Genomic DNA, 26,238 nt, shown 5'->3' with positions numbered 1-26,238 from the left:
TGAACTCTGGTCTGTGACCTAGTCCTTGTTGGCTCATGATCAGCCTCCTCAGTATTGCCAGTTCTCAGAAATTCTAGTGTGCCTCACCTCCTAAGATAAAAATGTCATAATCATAATCAAAATTTCATATAATCAAGGTCTTTATAAATTGATCGAGCTAGAGCCTACTAGAATGATAATAATGAAAATAGTTTCCATTTATTAGCAAGAGGCAGCAGCAGGTCTTTGATATGCTGTTGGCGTGTTCTGATTCTCATAACCACACAAGGGGCGGGTGCCATATTGTCCCAGGCAACTGAGGCTGTGAGAGATGAAGGGGTTTTCCACAAACCATACAACACTGGACTCCCAGTGGTGTGACTCCGTGTCTGTGCTCCACATGCTTCTTCACTGCCCTGAACTCTCTGATGGGTGTCCTAGAAGCATAGGTTCTTGTGAACTGAGGGACTTGGAGATTGGCAATCCTGTACCCTCACTTAACAGATTTGTACACTGACTGCAGATGTCCCAGTTAGAGCCATTTGGATTCCAAGCAGAATTGTTTGATACACATTCAGAGACACCCTGGAGGTAAAGTTAGGACGTTGGCTTACCAAAGGATTGAAACACCTTGTCCTATCGATCTTCTAGATGAAGGTGAAGACAATGGCTTTCTAGGATTATGGGCCCACTCAGGGAGGGGCAACACATGAGCTGACTTACTTGGTGGTAAGTCAAGCTCCTTATTTACCCGCTCAGTGTATTACTATCAACTTTGAGTAGCGGAAGAAAGTCTCGAACGGGCCTCCAAGTAAGAAAAATTGAAAAGAATGTTGGGAGCACGGTGGCTGTCTTGCTTACAGGCTTGGAACTGGGTCTTGGATGCACCAGGGTTAGTCAGCAGGAGGACCGAGCTTGTATCACTGGAAGGGAGGAGGTGCTGTAAGGAGAAAAACAAAGTTGCTGAGCTCAAAAGACAAACTGCTTACTTCGAAGTGTTTTCTAGGACTCTCCCAGAGCAAGCTTCTCTCCCCATGGAAAACTTCCAGATGTTTTTGCCTGGTTATTGCAGATAGGTCCGTGGTATGGCACTGCCAATTAAGTTAGAGTGTACTCTGCATTTCGTAGAGTTGATGGTTTTCCTGAGGGTGGTGTGATGTCTGTCTCTACTGAGTCCAAAATAGATCTGCGGAACTGAGCAATCCGTGCTTAATTATACATTGTTCTTTCCTATGGCCAGACCATGCTTTTCTTCTTAGAAAATATACGGTAGTGGAAAATATTGAGTTCTGAAATAATAAAAACCAAGAGTTCCATCATTTGTTCATTTACCACAAATATTCATCAGAGACTTCTATGCTGATAACTAGCAAATGTTGTAAGCAAAACTTGGAATGTCACAGTTGTGCTGGAATGTGTATTCTAAAGAGAGGAGTTAGGTAAGAAGGAATAAATGAGTGAAAGGAGTGTTGTAAGGACAAAATACAGATGACAGGATCTGTGGCAAGGAGCTGCCTTACACTGACTGGGCGGTCAGGAAAGGCCATTCTTTGGAAGTGACATTTGAGACAGAAACCTCTTCTGAGTGACCAGATAGAACCAAGTAGGTCATAATAGAGGGCAGGGATTTGGCATGTTATTTTCCCTGAAAAAGATCAGATAGTGAGTGTTTTAGTCTTCACAACCTGTGTAGTCTGTCTTAACTCTTCAACTCTGCCATTACAGTGTAAGTGCAGCAGTAGGTAAGAGTATGGGTGTGGGGTGTGCCTATAAAACTTTATTAAACAGGCAGAGGTAGAGGCGTTGAATTTGGCCCACAGGCCATGATTTGCCATTCTCCGATCTAATGGGAAGAGCATAGGGGGCATAGCAAGTTGAAAGACCCAAAGCTGGGTTCTTGCTTTGTCTTCTTGGAACAGAAGGAAGAGGTGTGGCTGGAGGGGGGTGAACTGGAGTAAGAGCTAGTAGTTGGAGATCCAGGAAATGGTCAGGTAGGTCTTTGTATATCTGGAGAAGACGTTGGTCCTTAATCCTAACTCCAGAGGGAAGCCCCCAAAATAACTGAATTGGGATGGTTGACGGGTCTGATCTACATTGTTTCAAGGTTCCAGTTGCTGAGTGGTGACTGGTAGATGGTGTGGGAGTTAAGGAGACGTCTTAGGAAGCTGTTTGAGGAATCCAAGCAAAATATGGTCGTGAAGACAGGGAACACTGTGTAGAGGTAACAGTTTGAATCACTCTCCACAGTCCCTTAACTGTATATAACTTTGAGCTTCATTTCCTTCGACAGCTAAGTACAGATAAAATTTCTATTTGTTAGGACAAAATAAGATTATAAGTCAAATGTTCAACACATGGTTAGCTTTCAATTATACTGGTTATTTCCCCATCTTTGTCTATAGATCAAATATTTTCTCCTTTCTCCTGTCCTTCCTTTTTTCCTCCTTCCATATTTCTTTCTTTCCATAGATATTTAATGGTGAACTAGTTTGCACAAAACAGGGTACTTGGTACTTAATCACACTGGGAGACCTAGAGGTATCTTGCTTTTAAACATGTACTGGCTTGTGTAGTTGTATGCCCAAAAAAACAAAACTTAAGATTTTTCCTTTTTGTGTTTCTCTTTATTATTTTTTTTTTAAGTAAGACAAGCTGCCATTTTAAAGTTCCATATATTTATGTAAACAATAATGGAGAAGAAGTCACCTTGGGGAAGATGTCATTTGTTTTGGGAAGAATTACTTAAAGAATCACAGTGATTCTGAAAACATATTAGAAGTTATATCCTGGGGTAAGAGAAAATATGTATAAATTTTCTATGGCCTGACAAAAATGCCTTAACCCGTAACCCTTGCAAATATGCAGCATGAGAAGATTGGTGGGAAGGGAAGATTATTAACATATTCACAGTGATTAAAGTAGTAAGTCAGGATTCAAGATCCCTTCTTCCAACCCATCATCATGGCTGGGGCAGGGCAGATGAATCGTGAATCAGACTTTGTTCCAACTCTTACTGTCCTATTCATCTTTTGCATTTGTACTTTGAACAAAATTTAAAATTAAAGCCCAAATTCATCCTGCATTTTCCCACTGAGTGATTTACCTTCCTTGAGTAGATCATTTCCAGCTAACTTTCAATTATCCATCTTTATGATGCAGGATAGCATCAGAAAATACACTAATTTCAAATCAGCCATGGACTGGTTAGCTTCGTGTTGTTGGACAGGTCCCTTAAAATTTTTCAGACTCTCCTACCTCATTTCCATGTCTTTTCTAGCTCAGTGATTCCACGAAAGGGCCAAACCACAGATCTGCACTATAACTTTGGGAGGTCGGAGAGGATGAAGGAGGAGGCAGTAAAAGTAAATGTTAATCAGGTATAAGAGGAGACCCAGGAAAAGTCGTTTCTAGAGAAAACGCTCTATAGCTCTGTTTTGAAACTATGTCCTACCCATGTTATGTATTTTAAATTACTTGGTTGGAAAAATTCTCATAAACTGTCAACAAATTTTTGGTCCTTGATCATAACTATCTGCCACGTACCCAAGCCCCATTATGCACAGTTCCTGAGAATCCAGTCCCAGGAGAAAAGAGCAGAAATGCCTTCAGATGGCAGCTTACAGCAACAGGCGTATCAATCTGAATACTTGATTATAAGAAAGATACACGTTCTTTCTCCTTATCGGAATACCTGTACTTATCCAAAGCCCGGGGACTGTTAAGGCACAAAATGACTGAAAGTAATTAGAATGATTTTTTTAAGGGAAAGGAAATAGTTATTAGAAGAGAGATTTGAGGTTCATGCACTGAAGGAGAAAGATTAACTCTAGGTTCACATTCATTACCTGGAAGGAAAAAAAAATTCCCCATTTGTGTGCACTGTGGGGATTTCACATGGAGAGAGGACCTGCACGTCAGGGCATCCATGAACACCACATTTTTGCATTTTGCGGAAACTGGTATTCATATTAAATCTGTTTCATGTGAGGATGAGCCAAAATGGATTATTTTAAAAAATAGAAACGACATTTTCTTAGGGTTTTTTTTTTTTTTTGTACTGAAGAAAATGAGGTGGCAGTCCAAATGCTAAAAACTAATGACTGAAGAAAATAGTGAACATCTATATGATGGTTTATGATGAAGCTTTAAAGTATTATCTTTATGAAGAGTCTGCAACAATATGGAGAGAATCTTTTACTATATTAAGTGAAAAAAGTAAAGTGTGACACTCTGTACAAAATCATCTCAGTAATGTACAAAAAAGCCTGGAAGAAATGTGCTTTACTAGAATGTCCAGTTGGACTTTTAAAATCACCCCTATATTATGTATTTTGTTTTTCCAGAATGGGCATACATTACTTTAGAATTGAGAAACGAAATATTTTGAAAACCTTGTGTTGTGATCTGTGGGATTCTTGAATATATAAGGAATCTGTTGTATTGTTTTAAAAGGAACAGCTGTGTGTTGATGCAAAGAATCACAAAAACTCTGGTAGCAATATGCTGAAACTAGGGATGATCTTTCCTGAAAAGGTAACACTGGGAATGATTATTACAGGATATTCTATACTGGTATCCATGCAGAGTTTGTCTTCTGGCTGTCCCAGGCCACAGGCACCAGAAGGTTCTTTCAGTCTTCTTGAAGGAGGTGAAAGCCGGGCTAAGGGAGGTAGATTGTGAGGCTACTGAGCATCAACCAGCAGTGCAAATACACAAACCAACAGGAAACAAAAAACTGCCTACGTTAAAACCGAAATTAATGTAATGCCTGCCGCGGAGGAAGGCTCTTTGCTCCTTCTCAATGAGACCTTTTCTAGTTGACGTGGACCCCTTTTGCCACCTGGTCTTCAATCAGCCACTAGAACGCTGCTCATTAATTTCGAGTCTCAGTCTTCCGTCTTCCGTTTCTCTCTGTGTGACCTCTCCCTCAGGGAAAGCCTTTATTCCCACAGCTTGACTCTTCACCTTCTATGGACGGCTCCCCACTCTCTATTCTCAGAGGTTCTCACCTACATTTCCAAACTTCTGCTGATTATTTCCACTTAAAGTCTTCATAAGCACCTCAAATCCATCATGTTTACAACTGAACTCACCCGTATTACATATTTTTATGAATCACCTCATGCTGTTTCTACTGAGAATGAGAAGAGTGATTTTGCATTCTGTCCTCTTCTTCAAGCTCCATATTGAATCTGGGACCAGAGCCCGATTTATTCTTTGTGATACTCATGTAATATGTAACACTTTTTCCTCCATTCATGCTCTCATCATTTTCGTTCAGGTTCCAGTCATCTCATTATTGACGACATTATGAAAACATGGAAAGAATAGTCTGAATGTGGGGTAAGGGTCTCCGTTTAAGGCTTAGTTGTATTGCCACTGGGATTCAGACATGTCAGGGTCAAGACTACAAGAATCCTTTACATAAAGTACTTTGTGATAGAACTTCTGTGATTCATACAGGGAGAGAGAAAGGAGGGTGAAGGAGGAGGCTGGAGAGGCATGTTTTCTGTTTCCTAGTGTGGTGTCTGGAAGAGGGGCTGTCAGACAGCTGGTTTCATGGGCAATGTTACGCATAAGCAAGTCTGTCTCTGCTGTCAGGTAATAGGGAGTGATGCAGTTTGGGAAAGTTTCTCCACTCTTGAGACCACAGGGACACAGTGGAAGTCAGCATAGGGCCTGTTGCCAAAATCCCTAGACATAATTGAATCAAATGACACAAGGAAGCAATACACAGAAGTTGGTAGTGATGTATGTGCTTGTGGGTATAGGGGGTTAGATCTTAAGCATGTCAGGTTCCTGAATGGGAATAGTCAATAGTACACAAATATGTAGAACTGATTTTTGACAAACGTGTCAAAGCTATGCAGTGCAGAAAGGATAATCTTTTCAAAAGAGGAAATTGTAATAATTGGCTACCCATATGTAAAACAAAATGAACCTTGACCTAAACCTCCCATCTTACATAAAACTCAAATGTATTCTAGATCTGTGTAAAACCTAAGACTCTGAAACTTTCAGGAGAAAATATTCATGAACTGGAGTTAGGCAGGTTTTCAGATACGATACAAAAACATTAAAGACAAAACTTAGAGGGAAGCAAGCTCCCTGCTCAGTTGTTAAGCATCTGCCTTTGGTTCAGATCATGATCCCAGGGTCCTGGGATTGAGCCCTGCATCAGGCTTCCTGCTTGGCAGGAAGCCTGCTTCTCCCTCTCCTACTCCCCCTGCTTATGTTCCCTCTCTCACTGTCTCTCTGTCAAATAAATAAATAAAATCTTTTTTAAAAAAAAAGACAAAATCAATAAATTAAACTTCAGAATTTAAAAATCTTTGTGAAATAAGACAAGCAAAAGACTGGAATGAGATATTTGCAAATAACTTACTTAACAATCTTATATCCAGAGTATATAAAGAACTCTGAACATTTAAGAGCAGGAAAACAATCCAGTTAAAAAATGGCACAATATCTGATCAGACCTATCACCAAAAAGATATAAGGATGATAAACACATGAAATGCTGTTCAACCTTGTTAGCCATTAGATAAATATAAAGTCAAAACGCTGGTGTAACTGTATACCTATCGGAATGGTTAAACTAAAAACTGACAATATCAACAGGTTACAAGGACACAGAGCCACAGGGATTTTCATATTGGGAAAGCACTTCGTACAGGCATTCTGGAAAAGTTTGACGGTTTCTTTTCTTTTCTTTCTTTCTTTTTTTTTAATATTTTATTTATTTATTTGGCAGAGATCACAAGTAGACAGAGAGGCAGGCGGGGGGCGGGGGGGGGAACCAAGCTCCCCACTGAGCAGAGAGCTTGATGCAGGGCTCGATCCCAGGACTCTGGGATCATGACCAGAGCCGAAGGCAGAGGCTTTAACTCACTGAGCCACCCAGGCACCCCCAGTTTGACGGTTTCTTATAAAGTTAAAAACACACTTGTCCTATGACCTAGCACCCCATTCCTTGTTAGTGAGCCAAATAAGCAGTCACTAGAAAAGCTAAATGAAGAGACTCACTCAAAATTCTATGAAAAGGGGTGCCTGGGTGGCTCAGTCAGTTAGGCGTCCCACTTGATTTTGGCTCAGGTCATGAGATGAAGCCCCATGTTGGGGTCTGAGCTCCGCACTGAGTCTGCTTGAGATTCTCTCCTTCTCCCTTTGCCCCTCCCCCCATGCTTGCTCACTTTCTTGTGCTCTTCCTAAAAAACTTAAAAAACAAACAAAAACAAACAAACAAACAAACAAAAAAAACAAACTATGGAAAAACCGAGATGTAATCTTAAGGTATGTTCAGATAACCCATAGGAAGGCATGAAAAAGAAAACAAAATAAAGTGTCCTTGCACCCTGACATGTCAATAATTATATCAAGTGGTCTAAATAGGTCCCCTTAAAACAGATTGGTGTGGTGGATTTAATAACATGACTCAACTGTATACTCTCCACAAGAAACTAACTTTAATGTGATACAGGCTGGTAGAAAAAAAAAAAACACATAGTGTAAACATCAGAAGAAAGTAGTACTGGCTATATTAATAACAGGTAAAGTAGACTTCAGAGAAAAAAGTACCAGGGATTATAGTTTTGGGGAGAAAGCCCACAGAGAAGACTTCTGTTGATGTTAATCTCAATTGCCTGGATAAGGTGGTTTTACAGGTTTCTGAAATAAGTTACTCTTTATATCCCACTTCCCCACCGTACCCTTTGGAAGGATGTCACTATGTGCATCACAAGTTACTCTTAATACAGATATGCTCCACCTCCTTGAGAGTAGAGTATAGACATTGTTTGGAGTTCTTCCCAAAAGACTTGTCTACTCTCCACCATGTGTTTCTAGTACATCAGTATGGACTCAGATATATTTTATCTTTTGGTGTGTAATCTGGTACTACTTAGTTGCTCACATTGCTCTAGCATTGGCGATTGTGTGCCATTGGCAGCCCCCAAACTGCTGAGTTGTTGGATCACATTTGTATTTTCAGGCTCTAGAAGATGCTTCAGGCTCGTCTTGCCCTAGTTCTTGCCCTAGTTCAGGGTAGCTCTTTGTCCAAGATTCCAAGCTTCTTTTATTGGAGAGCAGTATTAGAAACCAAGATCTGTGTCTCTTTAATCCACTACCACAGAGATCATTTCTAGTCTTCTCCTCTTGCTTGTCTGTAACGTCCCACACGATCCATGGAAAACCTGGTTTCCACCATCTGCTATCCATTTTCATATGGTTCAGTTCCAGTATACCTTTATAGCACTGGAAGGATGGTTAACCTGGACCCCTGTGGGTAACAACTTTAAAAATTAGAAGACGGTGCTTTTGTGGAGTTCCTTTTGCTTTTAGTTTTCATAGACTTTGCTCATTTTCAGAGTTCTCGAGGTCAGCGTTTTGCCCCTACCCACTTCAGTGGGCTTGTTTTGTGTGTTTGTAATACAGTTACATTCTTCTGCTTCAGCCTGAATTCTATTCTGGGATCTCAATCTCCTAAAATGATTCTTCTTTCATTTGCATACATTAAGGTTCACTCTACTGCAGAATTCTACGAGTTTTGCCAAATGCATAGTGTCGTATCCACCACCATAGTGTCATGCAGAAGAGTTTCAGTGCCCTAAAAAAATTGCCTATGCTTCCTCTCTGCAGCCTTCCCCCCTTCTCAGACCTCTGGCAACAACTGATTTGTGCACAGTCTCTATAGGTTTGCCTTTTACATATACATATAAATCTGTCTAGAGGTCAGAAATTCAGCATAATTCACTACTCTACTCTCAGTGGTTAGCCCCAGACCTAATCCTCTTAACTGAGGGCCAGTCTTGCTTCTGGAGCTCTAAATACTTTTCTGATTTGTTTTTATTTTGGAGAAAGTGGTTGCCCAAGTTGCCTAAAGTCTTAGCTGGTTTTTCATGAAAAAGATGTTACAGCTTGAACTTCTGCCAGAGACACACTTCCTCTGGGGTGCCCATTGATTGGCTAGGGTGAGGCCCTGGTGGCCCTTACAACAGGACGTAAATCATTCCCTGGAAAAAGCTCCAGGGACAAGGTCTCATTTTCTTTGGGAATTCTGAGGCTCTAGGGAATTCTTTAGCACATCCCTATCTGTACTGTGAATTGCCCTTGGGTGGTGTTACACTCTGGGTAAACAGAAAATTTCTGTTTGCTGGTACAAACTCAAGTTCTGTTTTCCTTTTCAAATTTAGCCTTATTTGTACAGCAGAGAGCCTCATCCCTGCCTCCTTCCTAGGGTTGTTCTAAGAACCCAGTGAGAATAATGGTTGGGAAAAGTGATGGCAAGAGACCTCCTTATGGAAGGGTGTTTGTCAGAGTGAACAGTGACCAGTAATCCCAGGGAGCTAGAAGGGTGGCGAACACAGCCAAATATTCTGTGAGTGCTGGGACCATTGAGCAGATCAGAGAAAGTTGTGTGGCTGGTTCCTCCGTGGGTCAGAAGGGCTGTCTCATTGTGAAGCTGTTCCTTTTAGACAATGTTTCTGAAAAACCTTGGTGGTCCACGTGCCAGAAGTCCATGGTCATCAGGTGTTCTGAGTGATGCCGAGCCAGAGCTGCACAGCCCTTGGCCCCTAGAGACATCCACACACACACGCAACAAAAGCCTAGTGCCCAGGGAACACACATTTATTTCACTGAACTGCTGCATGCAGGGCTCTTGCCTCTGCCCGAGGAGATAGAACTTTATGTAGATCAGAAAAAAATATCCCAAGGCGTTGATGTTTGTCATTAAATATTAAGCACACTTTGTTCGTTTCTCTGTCATGTTGCATTATGGTGAGTTCCGCAGATGCCCATCTGCCCTGCAAGACTGGGAGCTCCCTCCTTCGGGGCAGATGCAGGGCTTCTGTTGATCTGTCCCACGTCTAGCACAACATGTGGCATAGAAAAATGACTCCATAAGTGGTGGTTGAATGACTGGCAAGCCCTTCACCTGCATGGGGTTGCTTTTAATCATTTTCTTCCTTCCTTTGCCGGTTAATGACTTCTCCTAATTACTCAGAGCCACTGTAGATTCTAGAGAACCATATGTAGAGTTTGGTTTTTGTCATTGCTTCTTTTGATCGTGAGAGAGGTATGGTAGTTCTGTTGTGGTCTGGAGAGCAGATACATGTGCTGTATGGGTTTCTGTCTGGTCTTTCAAAGGCTTTTCTGAGTGATGAACCAACCCTCAAGTTCTAGTGGAAGGTGTGTCCTGGGGCCACGGTGCCCCATGTCTGAGACCCAGCCCACTCATCGACTCAACAGCATGTTCTTGTTTTCCTTCCCTGGGTACTCACTTGAGCCTCAAACTCTAAATCTGTGTGATACTCCTTGATCAGCCTCTGCTCTGTGCTCTGATGGTAGGATTCAGCTTCATCACACATACATAGTTATTTTTGTGTATTACCTCCAAATACTCTACTCACATCCCGTTTCCCCTAATTTTCTTGGCTTAGAGTCTAGAGATCCTTAAAACTTCTAACACGTCTCAGTGGAGCTGTGTAAGGACATGAAGGATGGCAACGATTCACGCAGATGCCTCCTATACTGAATTCTAGTTTTCCTGAATCTTGGGTGATTTCCATTGTTTTTGAAAGTTAAAGCTAAAATTTCTTAGTTTGGTGAATAAAGCCCTCAGAATCTGACCCTCGCCTCCACCTCTGGTCCTCTCTCCCTCCACGTTCCCCCCTTGTCCCTTGGTGTCAGGATGCTATTTTGTCACCTCCTGAACATTCCTCTTTCATACTTGTGAATATGTTCTTCCTTCTCTCTGGGGTTCCTTTCCTCCAATGCACGGCTCACCAGGTGCTCTCCTACAAAGGTTCTAAGGTCAGTTCACATTGCAGGTCCCCATTTCTGAGACTTTCCCAACATCTCCAACATGTGTTCTCCTTCCCCTCCTCCCCTCCTCCACTCCTCTTGCCATCTTTTGTATCATACAACCTATTCCCCCCCCAAATTGGAACCATACTTTTAAATGTTTATTTCTGCCACTGGAATTTGAGCTTCTTGAAGTCAGGCAAGTGGGGTTTTTTTCATCAGTCTTCTCCAAAATGCAGGATATGGCCCCTTCATTGCTACTACCCATTACACGGCGTCTGAATTAACAACAACAGAACCGACCCAGGAGGATCTTTGAATGTGCCCTTAAGACTGACAAGATCTGGAATTGTGAGAATCTCTAATTAAACTGTCTATATAGTCAATCACCATCTTTAATAAGCATTTTTGCAAGAAACCAAGATAAATTGAAGCAGCCAAGGGAGGAAATCTATTTTCCTTCGCTATCCCATCCAGAGGCCCCTCTCCCTATCCACATGGTCACTTATTACTTGACATATCATATGTGAACAGATCCTAACAGGGTCCAGTTTGAGAAATCCTCATGTTCTTAAGTAAGAAGGAATTGTAGGGAATAAGCATACCATGGGTTCTGCTTTTCCTCTTTGTTGCCTTCATAAGAAACCAAAAGGTCAGTGAAAAGTCCTGGGCCCACACTATTTCCTGAACTTTCTTCAGGCAATTCCTGTCCTACTTTGTCTATTTACCCACAAAACCAGGGCTAATGCTTTGTCCAAGGGCTTTAAAGTTTTCTCACTCACAGTTGGATGCTGCTTCTGTCCTGCTTTCTTGTGGGGCAGGTGTCTGGGAGTCCAGGGCACATGGCTCTACTCCTAATCCTGCTGAGAGTAGATGCTAAGAGCCTCAGGAGAATGTTTTCTGTCTTGTCAGGAAGGATTCCTGCCCATGGCCCGGAGCAAAGCATCCTTGACTTCCTTGTTCCTCAGGGTGTACACCACAGGGTTCAACAGGGGAGTGATGACCGTGTAGGTCACAGAGATCAGCTGATCTTGATCTCTGGTGTTCTCAGACTTGGGCTTGAGGTAGGCAATGGAGGCACAGCCATAGTGGACAATGACCACCGTGAGGTGGGAGGCACAGGTGGCGAAGGCCTTCTTCCGGCCCTCGGCTGAGGCGATCTTGAGGATGCTGGAGATGATGAGGACATAGGAGATGAAGACCAGCCCCATGGGAACAACGAGCACCAGGACACTGATGATCACAGTCAGGATCTCATTGACGGTAGTGTCAATGCAGGAGAGCTTCATCACCGGTCGGATGTCACAGAAGAAGTGGGCTACTTTTGTGGCACAGAAGGGTAACCTGAACACAGATGTCACTTGCGTCATGGCTACAACCAGCCCAATGCTGCAGGCGCCCCCCACCAGCTGGACACACTCTCTCTTATTCATAATAACTGAGTATCTCAGGGGGTTGCAGATGGCCACATAGCGGTCATAGCCCATGGCTGTGAGCAGGAAGCAGTTAGTGATGCCAAAGGTTACAAAAAAGAACATCTGTGTGGCACAGCCTGCCCGTGAGATGGACTGGTCCATCCCCACAAGACTGGAGAGCATCCTTGGGAGAATGACCAGGGTGTACACGGTCTCTGAAGTAGACAGCATGCTCAGGAAGAAGTACATGGGCGTGTGGAGGTGACGGTCAGCTCGGATGATGGTCACGATGATGACGTTGCCTGCCAGGGTGAAAGCGTACAGCACCAAGAACACAGCAAAAAGGGTGAGCCGGTGCTCGTGGAAGCTGGAGAATCCCTGGAAAATAAACTCCATGATGAGAGTATGGTTCTCTCTCTCCATAGAGTGGCCACTAAATCTGAAATGTGGAAGAACAGAAGGTACATAATTTCAGCAAGGCTGTTGAAGCAAATTGATTGAACTTGGTTCTCAGCTGCAAACCTGGGGATACATTTCCCAGTGCATTAAAGTTTATCTCTGGGTTTATTTAAAATGCTTTTTCTCTGTGGCCATCTATCACCATTTCCTATGCATCCCAGATTCCTTATTTATTTTTAGGTCATATTCCCACAGCATAACTACACCCATTCCCACTTCACCCTACTTCTCCTCTTTGACATCTGGAGTGCCCTTTCTCCTTTTCTCCTCTTGTTTACATCTTTCTCTGTTCCTCAAGGGCTGATGCAGGCAGTCGGTACATCAACCCCTCTTGTGCTGTGTTGTTCTCAGTGTACATGGACGATCATCTCCCCGCTGGGGCCATACCGTCCGTGCACAAATGTGAACTTTCACACCTTCCACGTCTGCCTATCTCACCAGCTCTGGATTATGGATAAAGTAGAGAATTGAAAACAACTTAAGGATTGACTGGAGACTTTTTTTTCCCCCTTTCCAAGATTGAGTCATACCCTTGCTGATCCTTTAGGAAGTAAAGAAGCAAAGCTGACTCAGAAGGGGTCATCTTGTTTTCAAGGAGGAAAAGGCAGGTCTTCACCAACCACTGTCCTCTGCCCACTGCCTTCTGCATGATGGAAGACCGCTGATGGTTTGCAGCGCTGGTTCACATTACAAGGTAAACTCTGTTTCAGCTTTGCCTTCCCCGACTAAAAGGCAAATTTATAGCTGCTACAACTTAGTAGGCATATACCTTTTTCTGCAGAGGTAAACAGTTGTACCAGGGAAGACACAGCAAATTCATGCCTCTCATCTAAAGATAAGGCGGACCCTGAATATGAAAAACAGAGTTAGACTAAAGATACATCATTGTGTTGAAGGATGGGGCTCAGTCCAATTTATGTAATATTTCACATTTTTTGTCCTGTTAGACAGTAAGTTCCTGTAGGGTACTTAAATTATATTCTGATTTGCTTATGCATATTCAGAAAGACTCTTTACATAAAGTAAATCACATCAGCGATGAAAGTTAGTAGGCATGGAGACCTCCTTCAAGTTTATAAAAATTTACTTAAAAGACATTGGCTACCAGCTGTTAATCATTTACACTAAAAATGCTAAGAGTAAAGCTGCAACAGAAGAAATCTCTGAAGAGAGAAAATCATTTGACACCAAAATATGTGGCTAAAGACACCGATCTTCTGTGAGGCATCTGGGCAGAAACTAGACTGTGGGGAGGCATATGACCCTGAGTTACAGCTCCTGAGTGTTCTAATGATGGACTCGGGTGCTGCCAACAACTAATGACACTTTGTGTCCTGCTGTCCATGTGACGGTCCCACCTGAGGAAGACTTGGCCTATTCCAAATACCAAGTAGGGTTTCTCCTGAGAACCTCTGGGCTAGGGTGACCTCTGAGCTGGCTGACGTCTGTCTGTCGTAAGGCAGTAGGATGGTGCTCTGACCTGGCTAACATCCTCCCCCCTTGGGAGCCTGTAATTCTTCCACGGAAATCAAGGGGAAGAAGACTGAGCACCACCTTACGAAGATGCTGATCAGAGCTGTTAAACCACAAAAATTAAAGCCAGCCCATGGGCAGTAAGCTCCTTTCCATTTCCTCTTCTGAAGAGCACTTACCTCTGTCTGCTCAGTGCTGAGTCGCAACAGGCGCACCAGGCTGGAGGCTGCCCCGGTGGGCAGGTGCGGGGAAGAGCCCGGTGACTGAGAAGGAGGCCCATCCCAGGCGAGGCTGAGCAGGCAGCAGGCACACACTCTGTAGCGGGAATGGTGGTAGCTGGGGTGTTGCAGACCTCACGGACGGCGCCTCTGTGTGAAGCCTGCACAGCCACAGAGATGCTCTCCCAGGAGCGGCCAGCTGGGCTCCTGGGGCTCATGCCCTGAAGCTATCTTGAGAGCCCCAGGGCAGGGGTGGGGGGAGGATGCAGACAGGCCCCTGGGGACCTCATTATGGGAGGGGCTCATTTACCCAGCCCCAGGGTTATCATTCTGGGAACTTGGGGCAAGTTTTTGCTTCAAGTAAAAACAGCATTAGACAAAGCTGATTTATTTGGTTGAATTTTGCTTGTGAGACTCCGTAAGCACATGGTGGTTTTTCACAGATGGGCCTTGGAAATCTGTAGTTGACAGACACAGGACATTCAAGCTTGGAGTCCTGGAGTCCTGTCAGTTTGAGTGTCGGGAAGCTTAGGTCCCTGCCCCTGCTCAGTTGAAGAATCTGGTTTTCTCTTTGGAATGAAGGTCGTCTGTCAGGCCGTGGCTCTGCCGAGGGCAGTACATGCTGCCTTTCTGCCCGCCCCGCCCCCGCCCCCGGATTTTGGAAGTGGCAGTCAGTCTGTTTAGATCCAAGGACCCTCTCTTGGGGTCAGGAAACAGACCGCTGATTACTCTTTCTCTTTGCCCAGAATGTACCCCTTTCTCCATCTGGCAAACTTCTAGTCTTTTGAGACCTGATGACAAATTTACTTTCCCTGAAGACTTCCTATGAGCTAACTTACCCCTTGCTTATGAGCATGGTTTTCCTTCAGCGTGTGCTTGTCTGTGTCAGTTCATTCTTCAAGTGCCAAGCACAGCCCAGCCCCAGACTGGCTGCCGGGAACTGGGGAACGGAGGCCGGGCCACTCCAGCCTTCAGGAACTCCTGTAGTTTAGGTGACAGACGATGATAGAAACATGCGGTGAATACTGTGTGGACACGGAACCGGGCGGCGGTGGTCCTGGGTTAGACTCCGGCTGATCATGGAAAAAGTCCTGTAGCACAAGACCAGCTCAAGAGCTCTTGGAGTATTTACATTTCACCACTTCTAAGGGCCTCTCAAGTACTCCTCCTGCTCAGGGGTTCCAAAGCCCCTTGGTAACTGGCCCTTAAGGACGGCTAGCTTTTACCACCAGCACTCTGCCCCTCCCTCCCGCCTGTCCGCTGACTTTGCTTCCCTGTGGGATCGATGCAGCCGTGGTGGGAGGGGTGTTTAGGGTTGATGAGAAGAGGCGGTCAGATGAGATAGGATGCCAATGGCTCAGGTCAGGCCAGAGATCAATTGGGATTGATCTAGAAGGGTGGCAGTGGTCCAAAAAGGAGGGACAGATGGGAGAGACATTTGAAGGGATTCAGTAGGCCTTCTAAAGGAGTGTGTGGATCAAAGGAGAGGAGAAGACCAATCATTTCATAAGCTGCTGCCCTCAGGTTCATTCGTGCCAACTTCCGGACACGCAACAGAACAGATAAGTTGACCAAAATGACCACTGCGAATGGGCAGCCACTGGGTGTGATTGGTGGCTGTGGGATCCCAACAGGGAGGGAGGAAAGCTGAACAAAGTAGCTCAATGTTTCGTGATGCCTTTGCTTTGAGACAAACTAGGAAGAGTTTGGAAATGGGGCACTTGGGTACATGGTATACAAATGTGGTACCTGGTGAAAACAAGAGGTTGAGCTTGAGAGTCAAATAATACTTATTAAATATTTTAACAAATGTTTGCCTCTGTCCTTCAAATGACCTCTGAAGTCTGAGGTATCAGAAGTTATGAGAAATACACTCTACTGTTCATTGTAAACTCACTGGATGTTGGCGTGAGCCGGAAATGACCATGTGGGGTAACCGCAGAGAAAAAGCTGGGGGATAGCCAGGAACACCTGCTGTCAGCTCCCTCAGCTCTGCCGACCACGTTTGGGGGCTAGATTCTGGAAGTTCTTACGATGGCTCCTTCATGGCATTTACATTAATGCAGGATTAATTTAGTCTAGACCTACTAATGATGCATTAGAATTGTCATGGAGTCAACAGATGAATGGATAAAGAAGAAGTGGTATATATATACAATGGAATACTATGCAGCCATCAAAAGGAATGAAATCTTGCCATTTGCGACGACGTGGATGGAACTAGAGGGTATTATGCTTAGCGAAATAAGTCAATCGGAGAAAGACAACTATCATATGATCTCCCTGATATGAGGAAGTGGAGAGGCAATGAGGGAGCTTTGGGGGGTAGGAAAAGAATAAATGAAACAAGATGGGATCGGGAGGGAGACAAACCATAAGAGACTCTTAATCTCACAAAACAAACTGAGGGTTGCTGGGGGTGGAGGGGGTAGGGAGAGGGTGGTTGGGTTATCGACATTGGGGAAGGTATGTGCCATGGTGAGTGCTGTGAAGTGTGTAAATCTGGCAATTCACAGACCTGTACCCCTGGGGCTAATAATACATTATATGTTTATAAAAAAATTAAAAAAAAAAGTTGTCATGAAGGTTTCAGAACCCTGAGGAGGGCTCATCATAGTTTTAGCTAAGGTCAACGTTGTTCCTGAATGTCATATCCAGGCTGCTTAACAATATAACCGTAGACTGGGTGATTAACCAGCAGACCGTTAGGTCTTACCATTCTGGAGGCTGAGAATCCCAGGTCAAGGCGCCAGAAGATTCAGTTCCTGGTGAGGGCTTGCTCTCTGGATTGTAGATAGATTGGCCTCTCTGTCTTCATATGGTAGAGGCAGAGAACTCTCTGGTGTCTCCTCTTAAGGGGCCCCAGTCCCATCATGACCCCACCTTCATGACCTTATCCAAACCTAATTCCCAAAGGTTCCATCTTCCAATACCATTACACTGGGGATGGGGTGTCAACCTATGAATTTGGTTCAATTCAGTCCATAGCCATGACGTTGTGCCTGTTCTCACACCCCGACCTTATCCTTCTCATCCACAGCTAGGGGCTCTAGTTTTGTACATGTGAAAACTCCTTTTTAATTTTAAAATATTAATGGCTCTCCAGCTTTATAATAGTCAAATAATAGCGTTGTACTGTTTGTATCTATGGATAGTTCTCTTTTTCAGAATTTGCTTTTTTCTATTTTATTTAGTAATTGGTGCTTTCAGAAGGATTAGGGCACAATAGTCACACATGTTTTTATTAGTGTGTATCCAGCCTCCACCTGAAGATCGCATCCCTGAATCCTGGGCCTCCAGGGCAACCAGGAGAGAAGTGGGAATGATACCATACATGGTTGACAGGCCAGCAAGTGGGCAGAGCACAGGAGAAGGGAATGTGGGGTAGGAACTGAGAGGGGAGGGAAGTGGTTTTATTAACACATGGCAGGTATAGCCAGGAAGTGATTCTTGCAAGACCCTGGGAGAATAGGTTTTGTGTGCTGAACTATGGGATCAGAGATGACTGGGCGAGGGAGGATGGTGGGGGGCGACCCATTGCAAAGTCCCTCCCAGGAAGAGGGAGCTCATTCTGTGAATGAGAACTCGGTTGTCAAAGCTGGCTGCGTGTCCCTATTAGGTGACCTAGAGAGGAGTGCATGGTGGGGGTGGGCAGTAGAGGAGGTGCTCACAGTTCAGTTGCTCCCATGAGCCAGGAAATGTTCTGCCCATAAGGTTTTCAGTCCTCCCAATAACCTTGGAAAGTTGATCTTGCTGGCCCAAGTGTGCAGATAGGAAAAGCAGGCCAGTGAAGTTAAGTCACTTTCCTAGAACACACGCTTATAACGGCAGACCTAGGATTGGGACATGTGCCCCCAAGCACGTGTACTCCATCTATGTGGGGGCAACGTGGTGGCCACACGTATGGCCCCCAAGCCCATACTCTATGTATAATATACTGCCTAAGTCTCTCCTACGTCAAGTCATGCGAGTGGAGCAGTGGATGGGTGCTGTGTTAATAATCTGATGGGTATGAGCTTTATCACCCCCATCACCCTCCAGAGGTCTTTGGCCCACCTTATACTCTTTGCATCTTTAGGGCTGTGCTGAGTGGGGGGAAGAATGCACCAAGGTTTTCAAGGGAAAAGTACATTACCATATGTAATTCCCGAACTTCCTGACTGATTTCCAAGACCGAAGGATGTTCTGGTGGGATGTGGACTGTGTGTAAATCCACTGTGTATGGAGCTTCTTCAACAATTATTCTAAAGAAGAAGAGCTGGTTAAAATCATGAGCATGAGCCTGTAATGCAACTACAGACTCTGGAGCCAGGTCACCTGTTCCAGGGTCCTGATTAGGGTCCGCGTGCTCTGACCTTGAGGAATTTACTTAAATTTTTCAGGCTTTAGGTTTCTCATCTGTAAAAGTAAGTTTAATAAAATACTTACCTCGTAGATTAATGGTGAGGATTAAATGAATAAAGTGTTTAAATTAATGCTGGCTGTCTAGAATGCATTCAATAAGGTACAAAAGGACTGTCACAAGTGGGGACAAACAACCTGAAAGTCATCTCATAATAAAAGGAAAAGATAGAGGAGAGAGCTGTCTGCTGATGCCAGTTGTATTTTAGCTGCTAACAGCTGTCCTCTTTCTCTCCGTTTCTTCCTTCTTTTCCTAACTACTGGGCAGCTGCTCTGGACCAGGCACTGTGCTGGGTGCAGCAGCAGAGACATGACCCAAGCAATGGGTGCAGAGCCTGCACGAAGGGAGATGAAGGGTGAATGCTCAGAACGCTCAGAAAATGGAGAGAGGGAAGCAGGCGGGATGGGCCAGAGCTCAGCCAGGATGTGGTCTTGGTCACAGGCTCCCTGCAGCCTGATATGACAGAAGATTCTAGGGTTAGTCCCACCTTGAGGCAAGGTGGGTGGCCTTTTGTGCCTCCTGGGTGGAAGGAGGCATGTGTCCCCCCTCCCCTAAGAGAGCCTCCTACCAGCCAGCGGTGATTGTTCAGAGTGGGGGTGGGGAGGAGCGAGGAGATGTGGGCACTCATGCATCCCCATTGGCTGGGGTGGGGGTGCCAGCCCATGGAGGGGACCTGGGTAGAGCAGCCGCAGAGTCTGTTAAATCACCCAGGTGTCCAGGGACGAGGGGGTATGGACATGAGAGATGGGGGCTCTTTTTCTGTAACCCTCAACATCTGAGAAGTGGTTTTTACGGTTTTTGCTTTACGATTCTCAACCAGTTTGTCAACCGGCTCTCAGAGCCTGTGTCTGGCGTAGCTGTCTAGGGTCCACGCAGGTAGGAGTAGGCACACGGGAGATGAATGGAGTGGATTTTTCCTTTATTGTCATATGAAATACAGCCTGGAGAGTGTTATGTGTAAATAATGGAGGACTTGTTATTTCAATGCTCCCGATCTTCATGCTGAGGCCAAGTTCTGAGTCCATAAATTCCTCTGATGGATACTACATCTTCTTCCATCCTCACTGCTAGCTCACCGTCCCTTATGCCAAGGGTAAGAGGAACAAGGTCTAACCTGATAGTTCAGCTCCTGAACAGTCTTTCTCTTACTCGGTTTTCATCAAGCCTGGTAAACCCCTCTGTTGGTCTTGGGACATCCCTCTATCTCTTAGTGATCTCTCCCCTCCTTGTTTTACCCTATCCCCCTCTTTCCCCGTTGCTGCCCGGACTGGGTACCTGGTGCCTCTTAGCTGACAAGCTCCCTTGCTGCGCCCCCTCAGCAAACTGTATTATGGAGGCTGACCAGCACCTAAGAGAGAGGCTTTTTGCCTAAAGCTCTGAGCAAGGCATCCTTGACCTCTTTGTTCCTCAGGCTGTATACAACAGGGTTCAGTAGGGGGGTGATGACTGTGTAGGTCACGGAGATGAGTCTGTCCTGCAGGGAATTTTGGGATTTGGGTTTTAGGTAGATGAAGGAGGTGCAGCCATAGTGGACGATGACCACGGTGAGGTGGGAGGCGCAGGTGGCAAAAGCCTTCTTCCGGCCCTCAGCAGAGGCCATCTTGAGGATGGTGGAGACAATCAGGACGTAGGAGATGAAGATCAACACCATGGGCAGAACAAGGACGCACAGACTGATGAGCAAAGTGATAAATTCTTTGATGGTGGTGTCAGCACAAGCCAGCTTCATTAGGGGCCGGATGTCACAGAAGAAGTGGGAAATGACATTGGCATCACAGAAGGGCAGGCTGAACACAGAAGACACCTGGATGATGGCTGTGCTCAGGCCAATGCTCCAGGATCCGCTTGCCAGCTGTATACAGGTCTTTTTGCCCATGATGACCGAGTACCGTAGGGGGTTGCAGATGGCCACGTAGCGGTCGTAGCCCATGGCCGTGAGCAGGAAGCAGTTGTTGATGCCGAAGGTGAGATAGAAGAAGAGCTGAGTGGCACAGTCTGGAATGGAGATGGCTTGTTGGGGGCTCAGGAGACTGGACAGCATCCGGGGGATGATGGCCACGGTGTAACAGGTCTCAGAAATGGACAGGATGCTCAGGAAGAAGTACATGGGTGTGTGAAGTTGACGGTTGAGGTGGATAACCGTCAAGATGATGGCGTTGCTGCCAAGGGTCAACAGGTACAAGACTAGAAAGACCACAAAAAGGGTGAGTCTGTGCTGCCACCCAAAAATGGAAAAGCCTTCGAAGGTGAAGTCTGTCACCGCAGTGAAGTTGGGTCTTGGCATCAAGGAGAATCTGGGTCTGAAAGAGATGAAGCAGGAAGGTTGAACATCCAGGCTGGAAATGGGAGGCTCCAGGCTCCTCATCAATCACGTGCAGGGACTCAAAACGGGTGTCGCTCCAGGTTTCTGAATCTCTTTGTTCTCAGACACGGGCCAGCTTCTCCAGGGCTTCCCAAGGTTCTCTGGGACCCGGCACTGGGGGCAGATGCAGGGGGGTGGGGAAGAGAGTGAATACGTACAGAGAGTGGTAGAAGCAGCTCACGTGCCTGGCTGGAGCAGATGCAGAGCAGAGAAGGCTCTAGAGTGAGTGCGCAGCCCTGGACGTCCACCTCAGCTCACTGCTTCAGTCCAGCAGTGACAGCACTTGCCAGAGCCAGTTGTGAAGGGACATGCGTAAGGCAAGAATTCAAGCCAGGGACAGATCGCCATTGGCGGCACACTTCTGGGAGGGAGAAGGCCAGTCTGGCTCTGCTCGCAGCACAGAGCATGGCCTTCTTCCTGGTTCCACTCAAAATCCGATGCCTAGAAGAGGCAGTGAGAGGAGACACTGCCTTCTCCCCTTGATGAGAGTCTTGAGGACCCAGGACATTCTGGGACCCAGAGCCTGCTCCTTGCTTCCTTCCTATGTTCCCCAAATACCACTGATTTTTTCAACATCTTTGTCGCCTTCTGTGTGAAGGGTCATTTCTGCTTGTCTCCTAGTCTAAACACAGTAGAGCATCTGAAACATCCTAAAGGTTTGAAGGAGCAATAGCTAGAAGAAAACAGTGATAAAAAGAACAAAATATTTAAGTTTGTAGAAGTCTCTGGCTTTAACCCCAGTGTAAGTGCAGGGATGCTTTTCTTTGCTCATTTCATTTGTCTGCATTTGTTCATCTATAAAATAGAATAATATATTCTCACAGTGTTACTATGGAGATCACATGAATTACTACGTGTGAAAAGCCCAGCGTAGTTCTTGGTATGTAAGAAACAAACGGTACGTTAAATTCCTGCTCTTCCATGCAGCCTCCCCTTCCCACTGCCTACTGGGTTCTCCTCGGCCAGACCCCGCAAACACATACACTGTTTCTCATGTTCGTGAATGGCTCTTGTCATTGATTCCTTGAATCTCTATTGACTTAGAAGCCCAGGCCCCAATTCCCGCCTCTTGTCCGGTTCTAGATTCTGAAATCTGGGTGGGGCTGGAGCTGGTCTGGAGTCCACACACCCCCGTGAACATACCCCAGCTCCAACCACTTCACGTGTGACCTTAGAAACATTGGTCTCTTCAGGCTTCAGGGTCTCCCCCTGTAAGGAGAAGACAGCACTGATCTCCACGACAGAGGGCTGATGGAAGAATTACCTGAGAAGATGGCTGGAAGGCATTTAGCAGAGGGCCCAGTGTGCAGTAGGCCATCAATAAATGGTCACCATTAGTAGAGATGAGCACAGAAGCCAAAGTATGAATATTTTAGGTCATTGTATTATCCTCACTTCTCCCCTCCCAAGCCTGGCTCAAGGTTAGAAGGTGGTTGGTCTTCAGCTAGAACATATACGACAGCTTGTGGAGTTGAGGGTCCTTCTCTCGCTTTTGGAAGCAGCAGGGGGAGGAGGAGGTGGGAGGGCAGGAAACATGCCAGCAGGGGAGCGAGTCCCCTGGACGGGGAGGGTGTGGGTGTAGGCTGGGCTGGGTAAGCCATTCCCAGGGCAGCCACTCTGCAGACGTGCCCGTCTCCCGGAGCTCCTGCTTGGGCTCCTGCATTCACAAAACACTGATGTTTGAGCCTGACCCTCACCTTCCTGGCCTCTGGTTGGTATCTGGGGCATGAAATGGGAGGAAATGGTGGGGACTTCCATATTCAGGAAATAAGCTTTTTCTGGTGTAAAGGGGACTCTCAGGTTCACTCTATCAGAGTCCAATGTCCCGTGGCTCACCGCCAGCCCTGTGTACCAGGAGCGTGATAGAGGGTGAGGGCTGGGATGGCATGTTCCCAGTTCCCCTGGCTCACCCTGTGTGATGCCCTGAATGCTGTATTTTGGGGTCAGTGGACCAGTTAAGCCCTTTGAAAGTTCTGCCTGAGATTTTCTAGCAGGGTGGGGGAGTCCCCACTGAGTCAGACAAGAGTCCCAGCTCTACTGAGTCATGGGGGGTGACTTACATCTCTCCAGGCAGGGCTGGGACTCGCTCTAGCTTCAGAGAGTAACGCTTGAGAGTGTAGACCCACGATTGCCAGTGCTCTTGCTCTGTGGGGCAGGCACAGCTTGCACAGATTCTTCTGAAGGGAGACCCTGAAGATCTGAGAACCCACCAGGGTCTGTCGGTTAATTCCGCTCCTGATTGGTCCAACGTGGGAGAAGCAGAAAGCAGCACCAGGCTCCCCTGTGCCTTCTGTAGCCCTGCCCCTTAAGTGTGGGTTGTAGGCTAAGGGAGGACTGTGCTCCTGGCCTCTGGGGTCTCTCTCCCCGAAGCCACAGTGACTGTCCCCAAGGCAGCAGTCGCAAAATCCAAATCTCCTGACGTCTGGGGATCTCATGAGACGGGGGCTCATCAGCCCGATCCCACAGACTGTGTGTGTGTGTGTGTGTAGGCAGCCTGAGGTTCCCCAGGAGCAAAGCCTTTGCATCAGGATGCAGTCCTGCTCTGCTCAGTAGATGGGAGGAGCCCTGGCCTCAGGATCCAGCTGTCTAAGGGAGCAGGCAAGCCACTCACACTCGGATCTCATGGCCCCTTCCATTTCTGGTGTTCTGGAACTGTGACTCATTCACTTCTAGATGCTTTCAACAAGAACTCATGGAGCACATCCCACGTGCCAGGTGCAGGGAGCGGAGCAGAACCCGGGGCCACGGTGGCTGTACCCCGTGCCAGCTGCGCGGCTCTGCATGTCCCCCTCCAGACCATCACCATGTGTTACAGGGACATCGGAGACCCTCATCCTGAGGAAGAGGGCAAGGGAAGCCTGACTGGAGTCATTTCCTGCCTCTCCCACGTCTCCCCCTATATTTGTGCAAGTAGCAGACCCAATCTTGTCTGCCTTTCCTGCCGTGAGCCCCAGACAGGCATTTCCACAGGCCGAAGGCGGATCAGACCCCAGATCCGTCAGCCTCCCTGGGACTCGGGCTCCTGGGTGTTCCTTAGTTCTGGTGCCTGATTCATGCCTTTCTCTTAGACACCTGTCAAAGTGGGAGAGCCTCCCTTTCTAAGAAGCAGCAGACTGAGGCATGAGTACTTGAAAGTAGGGCAGTGCATTAACCTCTCATGTCCCCGAAGCATTGACTTGGGAGAACCCGGAACCACTTGGCCTCCTAAGCCATGAAGACGAGAGAGCCCCACAGCTGAGAGAGACACATACGGACTGTGTTAACCACTGCAGGGGACCTTTTGGGACCGTGGAAACCATCTGCGGCGGGGGTGGGGGAGGGCGGGCAGCAGGTGTTACCAAGACCTGAAAACCATGGGTTAATCTTGGGCCTTATTTGCTCATGTCCCTTCTTTGCAGTTTTTCTAGTAGCTTGATTCACATGAGATTTGAAACCCATGAGAAAAGAGGAAACCCTGATGGATTGAAATTATGAACTGGAAAATGAGTACATTTTTAGAAAATATAAGATTCTTAGTGTATGTTTATCTGACATAAGATGAGTTTAGATGTAAAAAGACTGTGAAAAATCTGGAGTGGATGGAGGCTTTTTTCTGAGAAGGGAGAAAATACATTGATTACATCATCTGTCTATTTTGGCAGTTTTGTCTTTTCCGTTCTGACTTTTTATATCTCCTCCTGTGACACCCAGCGATGGGCTATGACACAGTATCAAAAGCTAGCCGTTCCGGGGGGTGTTTTTCCTTTTTTTCAGATTTTAATTAAAATGCTTCTCCTGGGGCAGCTGGGTGGCTCAGCTGGTTAAGCGTCCCACCCTCGATTTTCGCTCAGGTTGTGATCTCACGTCCTGAGATGGAGCCCATCAGGCTCCGCACTCCACAGGGAGTCTGCTTGGGATTCTCTCTCCGCCTCTGCCCCTCCCTGCCACACCCCTGTGCTCGCGCGTGCATCTCGCCCTCTCTCTCACATCTTCGAGGTGCTTCTCATGCTTCCGTTCCCATGAAAGGGGATGCTTAGCTGTACACGCCTGACAGAGTCCCTCTGTCAGATGAAGGAGGAGCTCTTCTATTCCCAGTCCATCTGCAACTTTTTCACGGGTACTCTCCTGAATTTTCGGCTGGTTCCTTTTCTATATCCATGGATACAGTTGTATGCTTTTTCTCTTTAACTGGTTGGGGTGGTGAATTACATTAATAGATTTTTCTAATGTTGACTCATTCATTTTAAAGGAAAACCCTTAGTCAAAAGACCAAGACCAGTATACACTACTGAATTCAATTAGCTATTTTTTCATCTACCCGTTATTTGCCAATAATTATCTCTTAAAAATCTTTCTCTTCTTTGCCTATTTTTGGTACCAAACATTTGCAATTAGCGATGTTTTTCAATGCTGGGGAAATTTCACGCCTTGTCTAAGCTCTGAACCTGGTATCTTTTCTTGTTTGTTTTTTTGAAAGAGTAGTTTTTTTTTTCCCACTGCTTTTCCATTTTTGTGGGGTTATTATTCTAATAAATTTTTTATTCTTGGTATAATTATGGTAATTTATATCTTCCTCTGAATTTGCCCATTTTATATGTTTTTTCAAATATTTTATGTTGTTCCAGATTTTTTTTAAAATTTTTTCTTTCTTTTCAGCATAACAGTATTCATTTTTTTTTATTTATTTTCAGCGTAACAGTATTCATTGTTTTTTCACCACACCCAGTGATCCATGCAATCCATGCCCTCCCTAATACTCACCACCTGGTTCCCCCAACCTCCCAGCCCCCCGCCCCTTCAAAACCCTCAGGTTGTTTTTCAGAGTCCACAGTCTCTCATGGTTCTCCTCCCCTTCCAGTTTCCCTCAACTCCCTTCTCTCCATCTCCTCATGTCCTCCATATTATTTGTTATGCTCCACAAATAAGTGAAACCATATGATACTTGACTCTCTCTGCTTGACTTATTTCACTCAGCATAATCTCTTCCAGTCCCGTCCATGTTGCTACAAAAGTTGGGTATTCGTCCTTTCTGATGAAGGCATAATACTCCATAGTGTTTATAGCAGCAATGGCCACCGTCGCCAAACTGTGGAAAGAACCAAGATGCCCTTCAACGGATGAATGGATAAGGAAGATGTGGTCCATATA

At 45.8% G+C, this 26,238-nt stretch overlaps 2 protein-coding genes across 2 annotated transcripts; both read right to left on the bottom strand.

Annotated features, from left to right (window-relative positions):
* Nucleotides 1-11,690: 11,690 nt before the first annotated feature.
* LOC308356017 (olfactory receptor 10J1) lies at nt 11,691-12,620 on the bottom strand (the record flags this gene model as incomplete). Its single annotated transcript, XM_080824620.1, has 1 exon — nt 11,691-12,620. One exon carries the CDS (start codon nt 12,618-12,620, stop codon nt 11,691-11,693), a length of 930 nt encoding a protein of 309 aa, XP_080680746.1.
* A 7,477-nt stretch (nt 12,621-20,097) lies between these two features.
* LOC308356018 (olfactory receptor 10J4) lies at nt 20,098-21,087 on the bottom strand (the record flags this gene model as incomplete). The annotated part of the gene is made up of 1 exon (XM_080824621.1): nt 20,098-21,087. The coding sequence occupies exon 1, from the start codon at nt 21,031-21,033 to the stop codon at nt 20,098-20,100; it is 936 nt and encodes a 311-aa protein (XP_080680747.1). The 5' UTR covers nt 21,034-21,087.
* Between the last annotated feature and the right edge of the window lie 5,151 nt (nt 21,088-26,238).

The sequence above is a fragment of the Martes martes genome (assembly GCF_963455335.1).
Source record: "Martes martes genome assembly, chromosome: 15".
Lineage (NCBI taxonomy): Eukaryota > Metazoa > Chordata > Mammalia > Carnivora > Mustelidae > Martes > Martes martes.
This window is presented reverse-complemented; position numbering and strand designations above follow the sequence as displayed.